Here is a 20377-nt window from a genome sequence, read left to right on the forward strand (position 1 = left end):
TCATATATTTTTGTGAACTGGTTATGTATTTGTTTCAATATTTGGTCACGATGACTTATTAATTTATTTCATTTGCTTGACTATTCATATAGGCAAATACGGAACAAATGGCGTTCCGTATTGGTTCAATACGGAACGCAGCATTTCACGCTTCAATACGGAACGGTTCCGTATTTTAAGGGACAGGTGGCAACCCTAGAGTGGGTGGACACTTTTTTTTTCCCGTGGCTCTTCCTCTCATTAAATTCTCCCATCCGCCTCTTCCTAACTCTCCTCTATTCCTCCTTCTCCTCTTCCTCCTGTAGGTACTTATTCACGCTAAGAGAATATTCACGAAACACTACATATTGGTTTTGGTGTGTGTGTATGGGAGTCAGTGAATATAGCGACAGCTCTCTCTCTCTCTCTCTCTCTCTCTCTACAGTCGTGAAATATCCAGGATGACAGACATCGCGAGTTGAGGTATGTACTTATATACTTTAGGATTTCATAAATAAAGTAACTAAGTCGAAAATACTCAATACACATATGCTGTGTTTCGCTTTATTTTGTGATATTGCCATGTGTTGTGTCAAATTAGAAACTCATCGCACCCGCTATTATTACCACCACCACCACCACTTCTACTACTATAGTCTGTCTACTCTAGTTTGACTCCTGGGTCTCGGTTTGAATGGTGTCCCAGGGAATGCGTGGTGTCAGATCTTGAGGAAAACCGATCCTTGTAATAAGTGCGTTGATCAACAGAAACAAGTATTATTCACATCAAATTAATTACGTCACCCATAAGCTACAACATGTTTTAAATCCAGGAGCCATTTTACAGTAGACAGACTATACTGCTACTACTACTACTACTACTACTACTACTACTACTATTATTATCATCATCACGCACTCCTATAAGCACTCCTATTGACAGATAGCTATATATGATTCTATGCAAATAACAAAGAACGACATAGAGCCAAAAACAAAACAGCACAGGTTTTATAAGACTGTCTCATAATGACGAAAGATATAAAATAGGAAAAACGCTAATTAGATTATGAAAAATAGCGGTTGTCAGTGAGAGAAAATAATAATAATCTGCTATCCAAGACAATATGTTAGGTAATCAAGCATAGAACAATGAATTGTTTAAATCCCCAATGCACCACAAGCGAACCAGATACCAGAACAAAAAAAAAAAAAAACTGCTTTTCCATATTATACAAGTGACATTTTAGATTCACATACACACAAAGCACCCACACTTACACTACCTATTCCACCCCACCATCTTGACACCAACAGAAAGGGATACAAGGGAAGCAAGGATAAGACTCACAATATGGACCTTACCTAAGAGGAGGTCAAGTTGGAGGGGACAGTAGTGGTGGAGAACTCGTGTTTAACGCCTCCAGTACTGGAACATATTTTTACCTTGAGATTTTGTGCAATTAGACCATTTTATTATTAGGAAGGGTCTATAGAGGTTAGGATTAATGGCCACAGTCTTCACTATTTCAGTTTCCCATATGAGTTTCTGAAGCTGTATGAAATCACCAAATAGTAACCAGAAGGAATATGGAAAATCATCATGGTGCTCAAGGGGGTTAATGGCACAACATTCCATGGTTGAAGGAAGTCATCATTCTATCCATTAAGTTTCCATATATGTTTACTGGCAAGTGGCAGATGTGGAAGGGCATTCTTCTCAGGTGTCTATAACTGTGAGAGAGCATCCACGTCTGAGTTTTAGAGTGATGTGTGTGTGTGTGTGTGTGTGTGTGTGTGTGTGTGTGTGTGTGTGTGTGTGTGTGTGTGTGTTACCTACTCCATATAAAAGAAAAGAGTGAAGCTAAATACAAATTAAAACAATGAAAATAAAAACATAACAGGCATTCAGAGTCATCAGGTAGAGACAAGACCTAGTTACTTAAAATGATATTACCTTGCATGGTGCATTCTGACCTAACTCCCTCTGGACATGCCCTTATGTACAGGCAAGTGCTACTTAGGGAAGGCTGTGGGTACAGAGGCAAACATCTCGATATTCTCCAGTGTCTTTTCAGCTGACATGTGGACTGGAGGAACATGTCAAAGCTCTCTTCTCCATCACCTGTCAAGACAAGTTTTCTTTTATCTTCATTGACACACTGGACTCTATTCTTCCCAGTCTGAGCTGAAGTTTGAGCCTGCCAGGAGGATTAAGCTATCAGTATTAGGCATAAGTATTAGATATTAGCCTTGCTTAAATTAATGTTAGGTTTTGTTATAAGTAACAAACAAAATCATAGGAAATCCTTGATTTACTTATTTACAGTATTTTCTATATTCTTTATGAAAAACCTGATTAAATCAATATCAGGAAACCCAAAACAAAACACACACACACACACACACACACACACACACACACACACACTACACTACACAAGGATTTAGGAGTGACGATGGAAGAAAATAATCAACCGGCAAGCCATATTGATAGAATTTTCAGAGACTACAATTTGCTAAGGAATATTGGAATAGCATTTCACTACATGGTCAAAGAAATGATGAAGAAACTGATAAGTACTATAATAAGACCCAGATTGGAATATGCAGGAGTAGTGTGGACCCCTCACAAAAGAAACACATAAGGAAGCTGGAGAGACTACAAAAAATGGCTACAAGAATGGTCCCAGAACTTGAAGGGATGACATATGAGGAGAGACTAAAGGCTATGGATCTTCCAACATTGGAGCAGAGAAGGGAGAGAGGGGATCTCATACAAGTTTATAAATTGATAAATGGAATGGACCAAGTGGAAAATGAGTATCTGATCCTGAGAGAAGAATATGCCAGTCGAAGCACAAGATCGCATAGTAAGAAGCTGAGGAAGGGAAGATGTGTAAGAGATATTAAAAAGTATAGTTTCCCACAAAGATGTATTGAGACGTGGAACAGTTTGAATGAAGAAGTACTGTCTGCAACGAGTGTGCATACTTTTAAAGTGAGATTGGATAAGTGTAGATATGGAGATGGCGCCACACGAGCATAAAGCCCAGACCCTGTAAAACTATAACTAGGTAAATACATCGCATAGTGTAGTGGTTAGCACGCTTGACTCACAATTGAAAGAGCCCGGGTTCGAGTCTTAGGAAGCAGCAAGGCAAATGGGCAAGCCTCCTAATGTGTAACCCCTGTTCACCTAGCAGTAAAATAGGTACAGGATGTAACTAGAGGGGATGTGGCCTCGCTTTCCCGGTGTGTGTGTGTGATGTGGACTCAGTTCTACCTGAAGATTGGTCACTATGAGCTCTGAGCTTTTTCTGTAGGGGAAAGGCTGGCTGGGTGACCAGCAGAAGACCATGGTGAATAACACACACACACACACACTGTGTAGTGTAGTGGTTAGCACGCTCGACTCACAATCGAGAGGGCCGGGTTCGAGTCCCGGTAAGTGGCGAGGCAAATAGGCAAGCCTCTTAATGTGTAGCCCCTGTTCACCTAGCAGTAAATAGGTACGGGATGTAACTCGAGGGGATGTAGCCTCGCTTTCCCAGTGTGTGTTGTGTGTTGATGTGGTCTCAGTCCTACCTGAAGATCGGTCTATGAGCTCTGAGCTCGCTCCGTGATGGGAAAGACTGGCTGGGTGATCAGCAGGCGACCGAAGTGAATTACACACACACACACACACACACACACACACACACACACACACACACACACACACACACACACACACACAGGACTCCAATGACAGACACAATGATCTGACTTTTTTATTAAAACACATAAGTAAAGAAGTACTATTCTATACACCAAGGAATGAACAAAATAGATTAAAGCTCACGTTGTACATGAAATCTAAGAAAAATATTAAATGAAGGAAAAATAGAATAGTGACTAATGATACTACTGTAATTCATGTAAATATAAAAAGTGATATCCAGAAAAATAGCTAAACCATAATATATATACTGTATATATAGTCCCATCACACACATGCCTCATAATTATAAAATGTTCATAACTTTGGTGTAGCTTGGACTCTATGGACAATATGGTGAGGGTGTTCTAGTGTTAGCCTGTGCTAGTTGAAGTCAAATAAGATAACTTAAATACAAAAACTGATATTTTATGTTCATGTTATTTGGTTTGAGCATCAAATCAGTCAAGACTCCTGTCACCTTCATCCAAAACAGAGAATGATCATGGACTCCCCCTCATATCCTGGAGAAGAGCAGTGGACTGAAGGAATAAAGATCAGCTTACTTGTGAATGAGAGGAATGAGTTTGAATGTTATGTGTGTCTTGTATTTATGTGTGGATAAAGCAACTTTATTTTAGTAACATGAAGATGGGAGTTAAGAGCAGTTTTTCTGTTTTCTGATGATAAGGAACTAAGTGCTGCCTTGTTTGCAATTTTCTTTGTGGATCAGTATTTAGCTTCACAAGTACTCATGAGTGTTATTTGCAGCAACACCCTTTCAGGGTTAGCTGTTTCATGATTGTAATCAGATATACTTTAATACCAACATTACTACTATCTATTATTATTATTATTATTATTATTATTATTATTATTATTATTATTGTTGTTGTTCTTATATACAATATATATTGGTAGCTGCACAGCTTCAGAGAAAATTTGTTCCTTTACATCAATTGTTTGTCTAAAAGCATCCTACCTTCACTCTGGTCTGCAATTTTATGAATGTATCAAGTCTTAGAAGGATTTTTGTTTGTCTAATCAGTATGACAATCCTAAAGCAGACCAAATATAACTTCAGTGATCTTATTTTATTTTAAAGCAAATATAACCTGAGCCAATTCTCCCTTATACACAAAGAATTTACTGGACTGTGTCAGATCCACTAAAATACCCTGAGAAAGAAACTGTGTGTGTGTGTGTGTGTGTGTGTGTGTGTGTGTGTGTGTGTGTGTGTGTGTGTGTGTGTATTTACCTAGTTGTAATTTTAGAGGGCCTGGGCTTTACGCTTGTGTGTGTGTGTGTGTGTGTGTGTGTGTGTGTGTGTGTGTGTGTGTGTGTGTGTGTGTGTGTGTTACATAATTATTAGCATGTATAGAAAATAACATATATGCTAATGCCATGACTGTAATATATTTAATTTCTATGATAATCATTTCATAGTTAAAGTTGATATGAATCCATGTTGTGCAATAGCTAGTCACATGAAATAGCTAGTTAGTTGATTGTCATCATATGTGCAAAAAAGTAATAGCAGAGGAAACTTTGGACATTAGCATTTCTTAACCACAAGATTTAAATTCTAGTCTTGAAATTAAAACTTCACCATTTAGTAAATAATGATAATGAGAATAATATGAATTAATTCAATAAAAAATAATTAGCATTAATAGAAAATGCCCATTTATAAAGCAGGTAATACTACATTACAGTATCATAAGAGAAAATACCTTTGGTGAAAAAATTAGCAGTTACAAATTGTTCTTGATGACATAACTACACATTCTAATAAACTGCAATGTGGCAATTACAATGTGGCAATTACTTTTGGATTAAAATTCATGAAAATATATGATTGCATTCATGCAATTTAAAGTAATTTGTACATTACAAGCAGAGAGGCATAAATGATTTGTTTGCAACAACTATAAAATGTGGTGTCTTATTGTCTTGAATTTATGTACTATCATCTGACTAATATTTCCAATAGTAATTATATGCAAACTTCACTGCAGGATTTTCAGCCTAAACTGCAAGCTTGGTATTACAAAATTCTACATATATGATGTACAATGTACATCAAATCACATTTACATAAAGCACTCATGTCAGAATTAGACATTTTCACATTGCACTGAACTTTTCTTAACAAGAAACAATCTGTAAAAAATTATTCAGCTTTGTAAATTTGGGATGCCTACCTACACAATTAATTATCAGCTTGACCAAAGTTATTCTTGTTATAAATGGAAAGTACATTTGCATTTCTATATTTCTGACTTTTAATTCCCATTATTGACAGCCAACTGCAACAGATTTCCCAAAGAAATTCAAACATTTTCCTGCACATACTACTAGCACTGAAAACATACTGCATAACCAGTACATCCTAAAGCAATCCTACTCTGCCCTCAGTAAGTATACTCCTGTACTGTAGTAAGTGCTAGTCCCCAGGGATACTTCTTACTTAAAATGTATCCATTTATTGTAATTTGAGATTTCTGTTATTTTTTTCTTATCTTTAAACTGACACACCATTTTCTAGTTAATAATTTACAAGCATGTAAGCATAAGAGTGCCTTCACTAAATCAGAATATTTGGGAATGAAAGTGTTCTGGATTTCCAACTTTTCTGGTTTGAATATTTTCATCTCTTTTTAAGATGAAATAACATTCCACAGAATTAAGTATATACTAAATACATCATATGTATTATAAGTGAAAATACATAACTGGACATTGATATTATTCTTATTCTATGTTACAGTAACATAATCTGCAGTATTTCTGTAGTACTTTTATGTTGCAGGTGCTGACTTGCCAGCTCAGAAATTATTCATACTAAAATTATTCTTAGCCTGTGCATTTAACATGTTGATTATGATGTCTGTCTTTTATGGAAGTATTGAATTGATATTGGATTAGTCTTTAGTAACATAAACAGCTTTTTCTTAACCCACTATTGTGAAAAAGCAGGATATGCAGACAGACAGACAGATCTAACACTTAATAACATAGATACTGTAGTATACTGACACTGCAAACTAGCCTTTCTGTTGCTCCTCCTGGGAGACACCACTGTCACAGGCAGAATGTAAGGTGATGCATGGTATGTTATTACATTATAGTGGATAGTGAGGTATAAACAGAGGGAGATGAAATGGAATATAGAATTGTGATCCACTTCAAATCAATTGTAAGTCAATTGAATAATCCTCAAATGATCTGCAACCAGCTGTTAGATATAGGCAGCCTGCACTTAAATTTTATAGTTTTCTACATATGATTCTTACACAACCCAACAAGTGCAGGAAACAGCTAGTTATACAGTTATATACATATACATGTAAGTAATAAATGGTTTCTACAAGCAAAAAGTTAAGTACTGTTTGTGATGAATATTTTTACATGGACTATTTGGTGTCATCACCAACTGTGGGTTGCTTGTACATGCCACAGTGCCACCAATATTCATAGCATTGTAGTTTTGGACACCATCTTCAGTATCTACTCATGACTGCTTTGGGCTGTTCGTATAAGAGAGAGAGAGAGAGAGAGAGAGAGAGAGAGAGAGAGAGAGAGAGAGAGAGAGAGAGAGAGAGAGAGAGAGAGAGAGAGAGAGAGAGAGAGAGAGAGAGAGAGAGAATCTCAATAGTTATATGTAACGTATGTTAAGCATGCTACTTGCATCCATCAGTGTTTGAAGAGAGTTTTTAATGTAACAGAAAACATTGAGACAACTATCTTATAGACCAGTGATATCATCCCTGTACCAAGCCACATTTTTGTTTGTGTGTGCATCCTTATGAGGCACAATTTTCCTTGTATTAATATTTGTTGCAGTGTATCTAATAAAATACTTGGATTTACTATCAATGCATGACAACTCAGCTATTGCACAGGATTACAATTCCTTTAGTCTTTGTGGCTGAATGATAATGAACATTGTTGGGAAGTTGCAGCAAGAAAATCTTAACTGTATATTGAAATTTATGACTTGGATCTGATGCCTGAATAATATTTATATGTAAAACATGGCTGCTTCTGTGATTTTTTGCTACACATAGCTAAGAGCACCATACAGTAATATAAATATAAATGAAAAAATAATTATAATAATAATAATAATTGATCATAATAATAATAATAATAATAATAATAATAACTATGCGTGATACTGATGATACAAAAACCTGTGACCAGATATCAATCATTGTGAATGATCTGATTTTTTGGTAGAAAGAAAAAGTATGATAGTATTAATGTATATTACTGAAATTTCTTATATAAACAATACTGGTTAACTTTCATTTCTTCCAACCAGACAAAGAGGTCTTTCACATAACATGCTGGCCACTTACTGGACCACCAGATCCATGCCTATGCTTGTATTAGCCACATCCGAAGACCTAGAGGTAGTACTTGGTGGAGGCCTCATGATGGATCAGTTTGTCAGGGATGTATTTCATCATAGCAGACACAGAAACATGGCATGTTTAACATGAATGCCTTTAGTCAACTAAATGCTAATGCACATTAACATGATAATGAAAAAGTGACAATCCTTAACATACTGAGGACGTTCATAAATGAGCTACCTGATGATCAGCATGAAGAGCATTATTTTCACTTTCATACTTCTGTCATTCCAAGTGTGATGTGTCCCTCCTCTTCATTTGGGCTATCTTGACCTACTTTAGTAAAGCTTCCATTACAAGCTCTTGCTCAATACTTCCATTACTTTGACTGCAAGAGAGGAGGACAAACTGAAAACAGTAAGATAACTGTAGTCAAATGAATTGCAAACATAACACCACAATGCAACAAATGCTATCTTTTACATAAATTGCTTACTATGGTGTTTTCTTTAATCTAAATTACTAAAAAGGCTTTGTAGTAAACTGAGATTCTTCTGACCACAACTTCAGTTGTCAAATGTCAGTATTCACCAATCCTATCAGCATGTATCTCATCAAGGACCATATCCACCTGGTATTCTTATAAGCCATTTCACCACATGCTTTAGTGCTTCCCAAAAATTTCTTATCTGTAACAACTACATTAATTTTGTAACATCACAAAACCAAAATTTTGAGAACAAAATAAACTGTTAGGAAAGATGTCCATCATAATGAGAACTAAAGCAGTTTTTGTTTGCTGAGCATAAGTGGTCTTGGCAAGTTATTCATCATTTTCTCAATGTTCTAAAATATTGATGTTAATAATGATAGAAGAATTCAAACACTAAAGAACTAAATTAAATTTCATGAAAGTAATTAGAGCCTTATAAAAGTACAAGAAATATTTATATAAAAGAGATTCCTTATAATTAATACTGCATATATGGCAGTCTCCATTATTATAATGGAAATAGATATTTATATGAAAAACAAATGCACCTTCAGAAAAGCTGAATATAAAAAAATACATATAATATTGAACAGATATGAGAAAGATCCATTTGTTAAAACATATAACACTGGTTATTACATTTAGTGTTCAAAATATAACTACATATTCTAGAGATTAAACTTGAGCTTCAGCTGAGCCAGAGTCCATTCAGTGACGTTCATCTCAGCCAGGTCTTGAGGCCGCTCTGAGAGGGCCAGCTGCAGCTTCTCCAACAAGCGGCCCCATGCCCACCGTTCCTCTCCACACACCAGGGTAACACTCAAACTAAATCTGGGCAAGTACCACAATATCACAGTGAGGATATACTTAGATCATGGTAACTTGAACTTCATATATTCAATCAAAATTAATTATTTCAAATATCTGCAGGGTTTTACAATGCATTAGAACCCTTGGCTAGAATATCAATGTCAAACTTTACTGTAATATTCTGAATCATTTGAAGGAGAGTATTAAGTACACATGAACTGAACTATGGTAAAATGGCTACTGGTACTTAAATTACATAATGTACTTTCACTGGGATTTTTCCCCACACCAACATGATCATTGCTGTGCTCCCAACCCATCCTATTTGAAGTTCCACCTAAAAGCTCATTGTTATAACTTATAACACTAGAAATGACCAAGTGTGAATTGCAGGTGATGCCTGAAATAAGAACGGAGCTTATAGGTACCTAGTGTTTCAAATTTTCAACAAAAGTAGTACTCGAGGTAGTGTATTTTTAAATCAGAAACACTTCCTTTTAAATCAGAAACACTTCAGATTTAAATCAGAAACACTTCCTGCCTTTCATAGTACTTGTAATCCTGAATGTTTTTTTATAACATCTTTTCATATTATTTCTAGGTCAGTATTTCTATATGAATAAAAGAAAGGGGCAAATTTCGACTCACCTTTTAGCTAAAGTAAGTGCATGGAGCATATTAACAACCATGACTACATCACTAACAGTTGGTGTGAAGGCCAAAAGTGTGGTGATGGCATCCCCTAAGAGTCCACCAGCCACCAAGCCTCCTGCCAATTTTTCCGTTGCTTGAGGTGACAAATTACGAAGTAGCTCAAGTCGCTCAGCTAGATCAAGTCGCTCCCATAACTGTACAAGCCCTTCTGAAGTGGTTGGAGGGTTGTTGACATCCTGAAATTTAACAGGACTTATATGTACTATCAGTTTTCAACAGGGCTTGGCAAGGGTAAGAATGTGAATGGTGAGTAGTATATGTTTTTTTGTTGGGCCATCCCATATGGTATTGCCAACCTGATATATAAAAAGATAATATACATATTACAGTACAAATGAAAACCAATTTATCTAGTTTTCTGTAGGATGGCATTAAGTTTGTTTTATTGTCTTATTGCCATATAGGATTTTTACAAAATTTATAAATGGAATGTTTAGAAATTTCATAGATTTTTACATATTCTTGATCAAATTTTCACAAAATTTTTTTTAGACTGCTGGGACAAAAATCATTTTATACCAGTTCTCCATAAAAAATGACAGAACAAGCACCATTAGCAAACACCCAGTGATCAGACAATAACATACTCTAATCTGGTTTATGAAAGCAACTTATTGTAATTTCTTTTATATCATGTAGGCTCTTCACAAGAATTTCCTAGCTAAAAGAGACATCCTATCTGAAACCCCACCTGTTAGCGAACCATTACTCCGAGTAAGAAAGCCTGTCTTACATTTGGACAATGGCCAGGATTCAAACCTATGCACTCAAGAAAAGCGGAAAGCTGCAAGAGGCTGTCAGGCCTACACATGGCAGTCCCAGTATGAGCAAAGCTACCTAATTCTGTCTATCACCCCCATCCATAAATTTATCTAATCTTCTTTTAAAGCTACATATTGACTCAGCACTAACAACATAATTACTGAGTCTGTTCCATTCATCAACCACTCTGTTAGAGAACCAGTTTCTACCCATTTCTCTCCTAAACCTTAATTTTTTAAGCTTAAACCCTTTATTTCTGGTTCTATCCCTGTTACTGATCCTAAGAACTTAGCTCTTGTCACTTTTGTTATAGCCTCTATACCACTTAAATACTTTTATCAGGTCCCTCTAATGTACTTATCTCTAAGGAATGCAAATTAAGTTTCTTTACTCTTGCTTCATAGGGAATATCCCTCATCCCCTGAATTTTTTTAGACATCCTCCTTTGCACTGATTCTAATAGATCTATATCCTTCCTTTGCGTGGAAACCAGAACTGTACTGCAAAATCTAGATGTGATCTGACCAGCACGAAATATAGTTTTAATATTACTTTGGGACTCCTTAAGACTCCTAAAAATTAATCCTAGTATCCTATTTGCCTTTTTCTAGCCTTTATGCAGTGCTTTTGCTAACCAAGATTGGAGTTAACTATAACTCCTAAGTCTTTTTCATATTCTGAACCTAGCAGGATTTCATTGTTTATTGTGTACCTATTGTGTGGATTTCCTCTACCTACGCTCAGTACTTTGCATTTGTTAATATTGAAATGCATTTGCCATTTGTCTGTTCATTCATTCATCCTATCTAAATTTGCCTGCAAGGCAATGGCACCCAAATCTGACCTAATCAATCTACCTATCTTCATGTCATCTGCAAATTTACTGTCACTTCTAATTCCACTATCCAAGTCCTTAATATATAATGAAAATAACAATGGCCCTAAAACTGAACCCTGTGGCACCCCATTAATTATTTGATCACACTCAGAATTACATCTGTTAATTATCAGCCTCTGTCACCTATCCTCTAACCAGGCCATTATCGAGCCTAATATTTTTTCCTCTATTCCTGTGCGTCCTAATCTTTCTCAAGAGCCTCTGATGTGGTACTTACTTGAAAACCCCTTGCAGTCAAAGTGAGTGTGGTTCCAGCTTACCCATCTCCACAACACAATGGAGGCCAGTGTCACCAGTGCTACAGTTGTTACCCTACCTCTCCTTCAGTGATACTATGGCATTAGCACCAACTTGTTCTTCATGGTACTATACATTATAGACAGATTACAACAGTATGATCTAATTTACTTCAAATTACTTCTTTGCAGTGAATCTGTATAATAAAACATACCTTAACTAACAGAAAAAAAGGTAAATTTTTCAAGCAAAACCACAAGACATCCACCTAAGAAATCAGCACAGTATTACAAAATATCTTTCTGTAGATCAACAGTAACACATATATGTGTAAGAACCAGTCACTGAACACACAGTACAGTATTTTTGGATTCTAAAAACAAGAAACATGTATACCCACATACTTAGTACAGTATTTTTGGATTCTAAATACAAGAAGCATGTATACCCACGTACTTGCAAGCTGATTTCAGAAGGATGGAGAAAAATTATATATACATAGGTAGAGGACCCAGAAAGAGGTGCATGGTTTCTTTTAAGGGTTCATAAACCTGTCTCTATATGTCTAAATTATTGAACAGTGCCATACAGCCCAGATATATCAGCAGAAGGGTACCACAAGGTGCACATTTTGAACCTCTTGCTGTCTTCTCGTATTCTCATATCGTTGGATTACTGTGCACATAAAAACATTTGTCACTATTTTACTAAACTCTCTATCACCGGTTTTTTGTCTCAAAAGAATTCATCATGTAGCAGGATCTACCAATAATGTGAACTGTTAATAACTGTTTTTGTGCTTCATGGACTACTGCTCAACACATATCACCATAGACACCATTAGCCAAACACCACTGGCACAGACTAGAAGTGACTGTAGTAAAACATTCAGCCTACTCATAGTTCTTTAATCATAATATTATCAACAAATGGCATTCTAAGAATATTCTGACTATTTCAATAAATAGCAGGTGATTCACATAAGTGTTATATAACACATCAAATGAAAATATTTCATGGACATGTATGACCATGAGGCATATCACCCACCCACTCGACCCAAGGCGGGATTTTCCCTGGGGGAAGGGGGGATGAGTCAGGTCACCACGCAGATGCAAATCAATTCACTTCTCACCTCGTTGCCATGATGAAAGGACACACTGACGCTTCCCCATCTTACTGTGTGTTATACAGCCAAAGCAAGGAGTTTGTCTACAGAATTAATAGATACCTCTCAAAAGAAAAAGCTTGCATGGACAACTTTTATCTACAAATCAAGCGAGGAAGAGGACAGCAGATGCAGTTGGTATATCTAAAGCCAAGGTGAACAGGATTTCTCCCAGTGCAAACAAGATATGCACCACAGCAACACAACCTTATCAGCGTTTCTTTTCCCCACTCATTACATTACATTAGAGGACGTAATAGTAAATATTAGGTAAATTATCAGCCTCATTTTCACTTTATAACCAGCACCTTTACTGTATTTAATTTACCTATGGCATCTTCCTGTCTTGTCACCCCTCACCCCATTCTTTTTATAGCAAAGTCATGCATTAAATTGAATAAAGAACAGTTATTCTGTTTTCTTTGAAGTAAAAGAGATACGGCAGCGTCGCAGGGATTCTCAGCCTCACCCTATGGGTCAGTAACATTTAGTTTTACTAAAGATGCAACATTTTATTTATTTTTTTTTTTTTGGGGGCTATTTATTTATTTTTATTTATTTGTTTATTTTTATATATATTTTTTCATTTATTTATTTATTTTACTTATTTATTTATTATTATTATTTATTATTTATTATTTTTTTTTTTTTTTTTTTGCTCTGCATGTAATACACTAGCAAGTCTAAATTTTCTTTTATTCATACATACTTCAAATTGTGGCTGTGTTGTTTTGCAATTTATTTTCAATGAAATGATAGACAGAAAGAGATGGCACATGTATATCACTGGTTTAAATTAGGTAATGTTGTGATAAAAAGCAGTAGTGAAATAATCAAACAAGCAATTGTTAATGACAGTTTAAGTCTAACTAAATTCATTGTTGATTTATAGTTTAAAATTTGTTGAACATGACTGGATGATACACTTTCTAGATGAACAAAAGGCTGTGAAACTTTCAATAAAGGAAAGTTTAGAGGTAATGCATCATTCAGAGCAACAACACTACTCTTTGAAATAAACAGAAAAATTAATAAATATATAGGTAATTAAGTAGGTAAAAGCAACAACACTATGCATAAGTAAAGTGTAGACTAAAATATCAAGCAAGAATTGTTGGGGTGTTCAAATATGTAATAAAGTAGATTTTATGAAGAAGACATCAAAAACAGATGCTTTTTAGGTCAGAATGTACAATGGTAAATCTTCTCAACTCCTACTTACATAATGAACATCAGTTGGATAAACAGAGTTTTCCATGTCTTGTGGTGGAGGCTTATTTGTCTTCTTAGTTCCTGTTGATGCGAAGGAATTCCATATGGAAGGTTTGCCCTTATTTTTCTCATTTCTGTCCAGAGGTTTTAGATGGGCACCTGTAACATTAAACATATTATATATATATATATATATATATATATATATATATATATATATATATATATATATATATATATATATATATATATATATATATATATATATATATATATATATATATATATATGCCAGCTGCTTCAAGAGCACAAATCTGATGACCACTAACAGGGTATTAAGACAAAATAGTTAGCTATTATCATGTGATTTTCATTGTAACCAAAGGAGCTTTACCAAGAACAAGCTGCCGAAACTCTTCATAGGTTGGAGCAGAATGAATAGCCCGTAGTTTGGCTGCATTTTCTACTGTGTATCGACGATCGGCCTCCAATCCCGCACGAAGTCGGGCTTCAAGCTGGCTAGAATCTACACTTCCTTCCCAGCCTCCACATGCCATAACGCTGCAAAAGTAATAAAGTTCCAATTATTAACATCAGTACTTTGAAATAAACATTGTGTTATTAGAATATGAACAAAGCACAACTTTCAAGACTGGAGGAAATATGATTTTGACTGTTTGTTGCGCTACTTCAGAAAAAAACCCTTCACAACCATAATTAGCTGAAATCAAGATAGCATAAGCCATCTATATCAATCATTGTATCTGGTTAACAACCTAAAGGTATTTGACATATAATCACATAGAAATAAATAAATCATCAAAGAATAATCTCGAAACTAAAAATTTGTAATACACATTTACAAGTAATTGCAGTATAAAAGACAACATTAAAGTCTTCTCTATGAATAACCTACATTTATATTACTGCATCTCATTTTGAAATGGATTTTAAACTAAAAGCTCTACAAAAGTGAAAGTCAATCCTATATGTATAACCTTGCTAGCTCTTTGAAGGGCTACAACAAATGCTTTTGTTGGAAATGAGCGGACCCCAACATGAAACTTTTCGTCCTTTTCTAATAAGAGCAAGGTTGGCTAGTTGTTTCAACTCCAAATCACTCAAAGGACTAAGGCTGATTTTCATGTTCTTTACTAAACATTAAGGTCATAAAAGAACTAAACATTAAGATCATAGCGGTAGGTAACATTAAAGTTCTTTCATGCAGAAATAAAAATAAAAATTGGAACATTGCTTATTACGAAAACCCCCAAGCTGTGTCTTAGAAATTCGTTGGCCACTACAATGCAATTATTACTCAGAGCAAATAAACTGCTAGTGATCGGCAGATATTGCGAGCTAAACACTGTACGTGATTGGCAGAATTCATAGGGCGGCGAGCACAGCCAGGACGCGCCCCTTGCTCTTGATGTTGGTCTTGGCAAGTTGGCAATGTTTACAACAGGGAAGCCAGTCTTGCTCTGCGCTTTGTCTTTTCGTAGGAGAAAGCCAAATTTATACAAAGGCATATTATGTTAAAGAAATATGACTGTAGAATAACTGAGATTATTTAAACAAATATTTTATTAATGTTTTAATTTTCTAATCAGGAAACCAAAATTGTTCTATTGAAAAGATTGTACCACGCCCACGAGTTGGCTGAGCGGGCACCGCCTGTGATCAATCGGAACTTGACACATTGCCTAGCTTGTTTGATTTTGAATTTGATATAATATCATATACAAATAAAGGATTTTTTTTTCTTCATCTCCCTGGTTGACTTCTTTTAGATAGAATCAAGGCAGTATCTCCATTGTAGGTAAGATAACTGGTGGGAAATGAAGCATTCATGGATAGGCAGTAAAGCTTATAAGTATGTGGAGCTAGAAATGAAAAAATGTAATGTGGGGCTATAAAAAAAAAAGGAAAAGTAGCAAGATTCGACTTCGAAATGGTAGGTACCTACCTACCTACGTAAGCTCCTAATTCTCGTCACCTTCGTTGGGACAAAAATATTTGAATAGTGATAATAAGGACTCTAATAGCTTTTCTAAACACAAAATCAATATTGTACCGAGTCATTTTGGTAAAGGCAATTCCTTTTGTAAGCTTCGATAATTTTCTTAAGATGTGTGCGCATGGCGAGACTCATATGAATTATTGAAGTTAGCGATTCTGCCGCGCGGAGCGCTGCTCCCTCTTCCCGTCTCTCTCCCATCAGAGAAGGTAAACTGTGCTTAATTTTTGCCAAATAACCATCGTTTCACTTGATTGACTACGAAAAAAAGAGGGCTACGTTAAGTCTCATGTTGTATTGTATTGCTGAGAGGCTTGTGGTCACGGAGGAATCGGGAATCGAGATAAAATTTGGGATAGAGTAGGAACACGTTGTTGTGTTTACCTGTGTGGGGCCGCGCGGTGTCTGGCCTGCAACTGCTATGGCTTATGTTGTGCGGACAAGCGGCTCTATGAAGTCCCTTGCACACAGGCGAAACTATTAGGCCGTCAATCATACCAATAAGTGTAGATTTAGTCCACTTTTTGTGGCAAGCATCCTCAACGTGCAATAGGAAGGTAAATTGGTGAACACCATCCTAGGCCAGTGGTCCTTAGTGTAGGGTGACCAGATTTCTGAGACAAATTCCGGGGACATTTTCAGTTCAGGGAGATAAAAACATGTGTTATAGCACTGGAAAAATTTTAACTGGGACACTATCCGTACCATTTCTAAACCAGCAATCAAAAGTTTCTCTCGCCTTTTTTTTTTTTACCGAAGTTGCAAAGAAAAAAAGATCTCTACCTGATGAAATATCTGAGATCATGAACACCCATTAGCTGTTAAAATGTGTCGGCCATACACTTCACCGTCTTCACGGAAACTAAGGCCTTCTCCTTATTCTTGACACTCTAAAAGAGTAATGATAAAAGGACATAATTATCATAATCAAAAGGAATAGTTTTTTAGCACATCAAGTGATCTTTCAGGTACAGAAAACCGGGGACAGCAGTAGCCGGGGACAGGTCACTGAAATCGGGGACGTCTGGTCACCCTACCTTAGTGCTATGTAAAGAAATTGTTTGTACATATATTGTAAGAATAATGCAATATTGTATTGTTCTAGCCATTTATTATCCTCAATGTAAAAAAATGAGAAGGCCCGCTGAGATGGCAGACAATGAAATTCTCGGTTCTACTACAGTAACATACAATAAACTCTAGATTGTTTTGGCCGCCCTTAGGTGTTCTTACTATTTACAACATTTCCAGTTAGTACACTATCTGCCGCATATGAATAATAACGCTGCACTAGGTCCGAAGTAAGCAGACAGTCTCTCTCTCTCTCTCTCTCTCTCTCTCTCTCTCTCTCTCTCTCTCTATATATATATATATATATATATATATATATATATATATATATATATATATATATATATATATAGCAGGGCTAGTTATTATGGACTTATATTGATGCTTTTGAAAATCAACTGGTCACATCAGAGAGTGTTGGATTAAGTTTAGGTTAGATTAGTTAGGTTATGTTAGGTTAATTTTGTTTTAGTTTAGTTGGCTGGGGATACCAAAATAGACCAGATTTCCCATTATATTCAAAGTTTAAGGAGACAGATGACTAAATTTCCCAAAAGGAATAACCTCTGATAAATTTCTACTCTGTATTAGTGTAAATGCAAGTGGTTTTCATCCATGTGTTGTGCCATTGCAGATGCCGCGTGTCAAAGGTGAAAAGAAGAGCCAGTCGGCTATTGACAAGGTGGTGACTCGTGAGTACACCATCAACATGCACAAGAGATTGTATGGAGTGTCTTTCAAGAAGAGGGCACCTCGTGCTATCAAGGAAATCCGCAAGTTTGCCAAGAAGCAAATGAACACAGAAGATGTGCGTTTGGATGTCAGGCTTAACAAGCACATCTGGTGCAGGGGAATCAGGTGAGGAAGGGCATTAAATTGTTGGTACTGTCCCCAAGAAACCGTCCCGCACACTCGCCTCGATTCCCGACTCCCACTTCGCAGCTCTTCCACCCAGCTGATTTGATATCACATATATGAAGGCACGCTATTGGTCAGATTGAGAGAGAATGAATATGGTAACGAATAAGGCAGTGTTTCTCAACCTCTTTTACCCTTGCATAACCCTTAAAATACATGACATGTCTCAAGGAACCCCTGTGCAAAAACAAAATTATGTACCATATATTTCTCATCAAATGTGAAGTCAAATCAGCTGGGTGGAGGAGCTGCGAAGGGGAAGCCAGGAATCGAGGCGAGCGTGCGGGACGGTTTCTCGGGGACAGTGCCAAATTGCTTTATTTAGAATTGTTTTCATCCTCAGACTTTCATGTGTGTGTGTGTGTGTGTGTGTGTATATATATATATATATATATATATATATATATATATATATATATATATATATATATATATATATATATATATATTTACTGGTATTTCTTGATTTATGCATGTTTAGATTATGCAATTTTTAGATAATGAGGTATAAAACCCTTGTCATTTTTTTCAAATTATGCAAATTATTTAGACTAATGTGATGTTAAGATGCTTTGTTGGTATGGCAAATCTCGGGAATTACAAGATTCCACAAGATGTTTGTTTGCGCCGCCATATTGTCATCACAGTTGTTAGACTAGGTTAGGTGATGTTTTATACAAGAAAAATCTATGGTGACTAAACAAAGCTTATTCAGGGAGGTGCTTTGGCCCCACTGGAACACTCTTTAAAGACACAGATCTAACTTAGCACTAGTTAACCTAACCTATCTGTGGGTCATTTTTCCCTTGCCTTATATTTACATTATTGGTGTATCTAAAGGTGTATGAGAAAAATGGAATGAATAGACTAGTGATAAGGCTAGGAAAGGACAAAATGATTGACAATTGTTATGTTCGTATGAAATAAAATTCCTGTCATTGGTTGTCTCAGAAGTGATGCTCTTCAAAGATTTGCACTTTCCATGTGTGCATAGATATGTTTAACATATATACACATGGATTTTTATTTATTTTTTTATTCATATATTTTTATTGGTACAGTGCCCTTGTATCAAATTTAAAGAAGCTTCATCTTTTTGTTGTATTATTGTTGACACTACCAATTTGTTCTTCAGGAATGTTCCCTTCCGCATTCGAGTTCGTCTTTCCCGTCGCCGCAATGAGGACGAAGACTCCACTCACCCATTCTACACCCTTGTAACCTTTGTCCCTGTTGCTTCCTTTAAGGGACTAGGAACTGAGAATGTAGATGAAGGCTCTGATGATTAAAGTGGGAGAAATTTAAAGAGGTTTTCTTGCTGTCTTGCATTTGACTTAGTCCATCAATCATAAACAACTGATTGTGTCAAGGATTTTTTTTTTTTTTTTTTTTTTTTTTTTTTCAGGGAATGTTTTACCATGTTGGAGATGTACCTCTTACATCTATTTATATTGGATCTGATTGGCCCCTTCATCCAGTCCATTTCCTGTCCGTGTAATATCTCTTGCCAGTAATGTATCTTCCTTGGGTGATGGGCTGGTGGCATCCTGAATATCATTCACAACCCTTGGATTTTTTTTTTTTTTTTTTTTTTTTGTGCGTGTGTGTAAGAGGTGAACTGGCAAAGGGGAACCAAAGAAATGAAGTAAAATAAGATAAGGCCCACTTGGTTGCCAGTCCCTTTACAGATCTGAAAAGATTGTCCAAAAGACCAAGATAAATGCCTTGAGACCTCCCTCTTAAATGAGTCAAGTCATGGAGTTGGAAGTACAGACACAGGCTGAGAGTTTCAGAGTATGCCAGAGAAAGGTATGAATGATCGAGAGTACTGGTTAACTTGCATTTAAGAGGTGGGCAGAATAAGGGTGAGAGGAAGAAAAAGCCATGAGTAGCAAGGCCACAAGAGGAGGGAAAGCATGCAGTAGTATGAAAATAGTGGTAGAAAACAGCAAGACTTCCTTTCAAGCAGCACAAAGATTTGTCCAGTCATGGACCAGTCATGGCAGCGAAGTTCTTAACAGTGTGACATGTTTGTAT

General features: G+C 36.1%; 2 protein-coding genes across 4 annotated transcripts; one reads left to right on the forward strand and one right to left on the reverse strand.

Moving 5' to 3' along the window:
• Positions 1 to 3739: 3739 nt before the first annotated feature.
• LOC123504951 (coiled-coil domain-containing protein 103-like) lies at positions 3740 to 15828 on the reverse strand. Of its 2 annotated transcripts, none has more exons than XM_045255911.1 (5): positions 15707 to 15828; positions 14729 to 14895; positions 14345 to 14493; positions 9992 to 10233; positions 3740 to 9364 (listed from the first exon to the last, which is right to left on the reverse strand). In XM_045255911.1, exons 2-5 carry the CDS (start codon positions 14889 to 14891, stop codon positions 9202 to 9204), a joined length of 717 nt encoding a protein of 238 aa, XP_045111846.1. In that variant the 5' UTR covers positions 14892 to 14895; positions 15707 to 15828; the 3' UTR covers positions 3740 to 9201. The 2 variants fall into 2 exon arrangements, with proteins under 2 accessions (XP_045111846.1, XP_045111845.1); XM_045255910.1 differs by having other exon boundaries at positions 15653 to 15799.
• A 587-nt stretch (positions 15829 to 16415) lies between these two features.
• LOC123504952 (60S ribosomal protein L31-like) lies at positions 16416 to 19646 on the forward strand. 2 transcript variants are annotated; one of them, XM_045255912.1, is made up of 3 exons: positions 16416 to 16560; positions 18057 to 18280; positions 19476 to 19646. In XM_045255912.1, the coding sequence occupies exons 2-3, from the start codon at positions 18057 to 18059 to the stop codon at positions 19627 to 19629; spliced, it is 378 nt and encodes a 125-aa protein (XP_045111847.1). In that variant the 5' UTR covers positions 16416 to 16560; the 3' UTR covers positions 19630 to 19646. The 2 variants fall into 2 exon arrangements, with proteins under 2 accessions (XP_045111847.1, XP_045111848.1); XM_045255913.1 differs by having other exon boundaries at positions 16560 to 16908.
• Positions 19647 to 20377: the final 731 nt, after the last annotated feature.

Source organism: Portunus trituberculatus, chromosome 17, assembly GCF_017591435.1.
Source record: "Portunus trituberculatus isolate SZX2019 chromosome 17, ASM1759143v1, whole genome shotgun sequence".
NCBI lineage: Eukaryota > Metazoa > Arthropoda > Malacostraca > Decapoda > Portunidae > Portunus > Portunus trituberculatus.

Excerpts from the sequence above, each read along its gene's own strand:
- LOC123504951 (XM_045255911.1), bottom strand. The coding sequence starts at position 14,891 with ATGGCATGTGGAGGCTGGGAAGGAAGTGTAGATTCTAGCCAGCTTGAA. Across the intron at positions 14,494-14,728 it reads GTTTCGGCAGCTTGTTCTTG|GTGCCCATCTAAAACCTCTG; the intron begins GTAAAGCTCCTT and ends TTAATGTTACAG. Across the intron at positions 10,234-14,344 it reads ATCCAACTGATGTTCATTAT|GATGTCAACAACCCTCCAAC; the intron begins GTAAGTAGGAGT and ends GTTAAATTTCAG.
- LOC123504952 (XM_045255912.1), top strand. The coding sequence starts at position 18,057 with ATGCCGCGTGTCAAAGGTGAAAAGAAGAGCCAGTCGGCTATTGACAAG. Across the intron at positions 18,281-19,475 it reads ATCTGGTGCAGGGGAATCAG|GAATGTTCCCTTCCGCATTC; the intron begins GTGAGGAAGGGC and ends TTTGTTCTTCAG.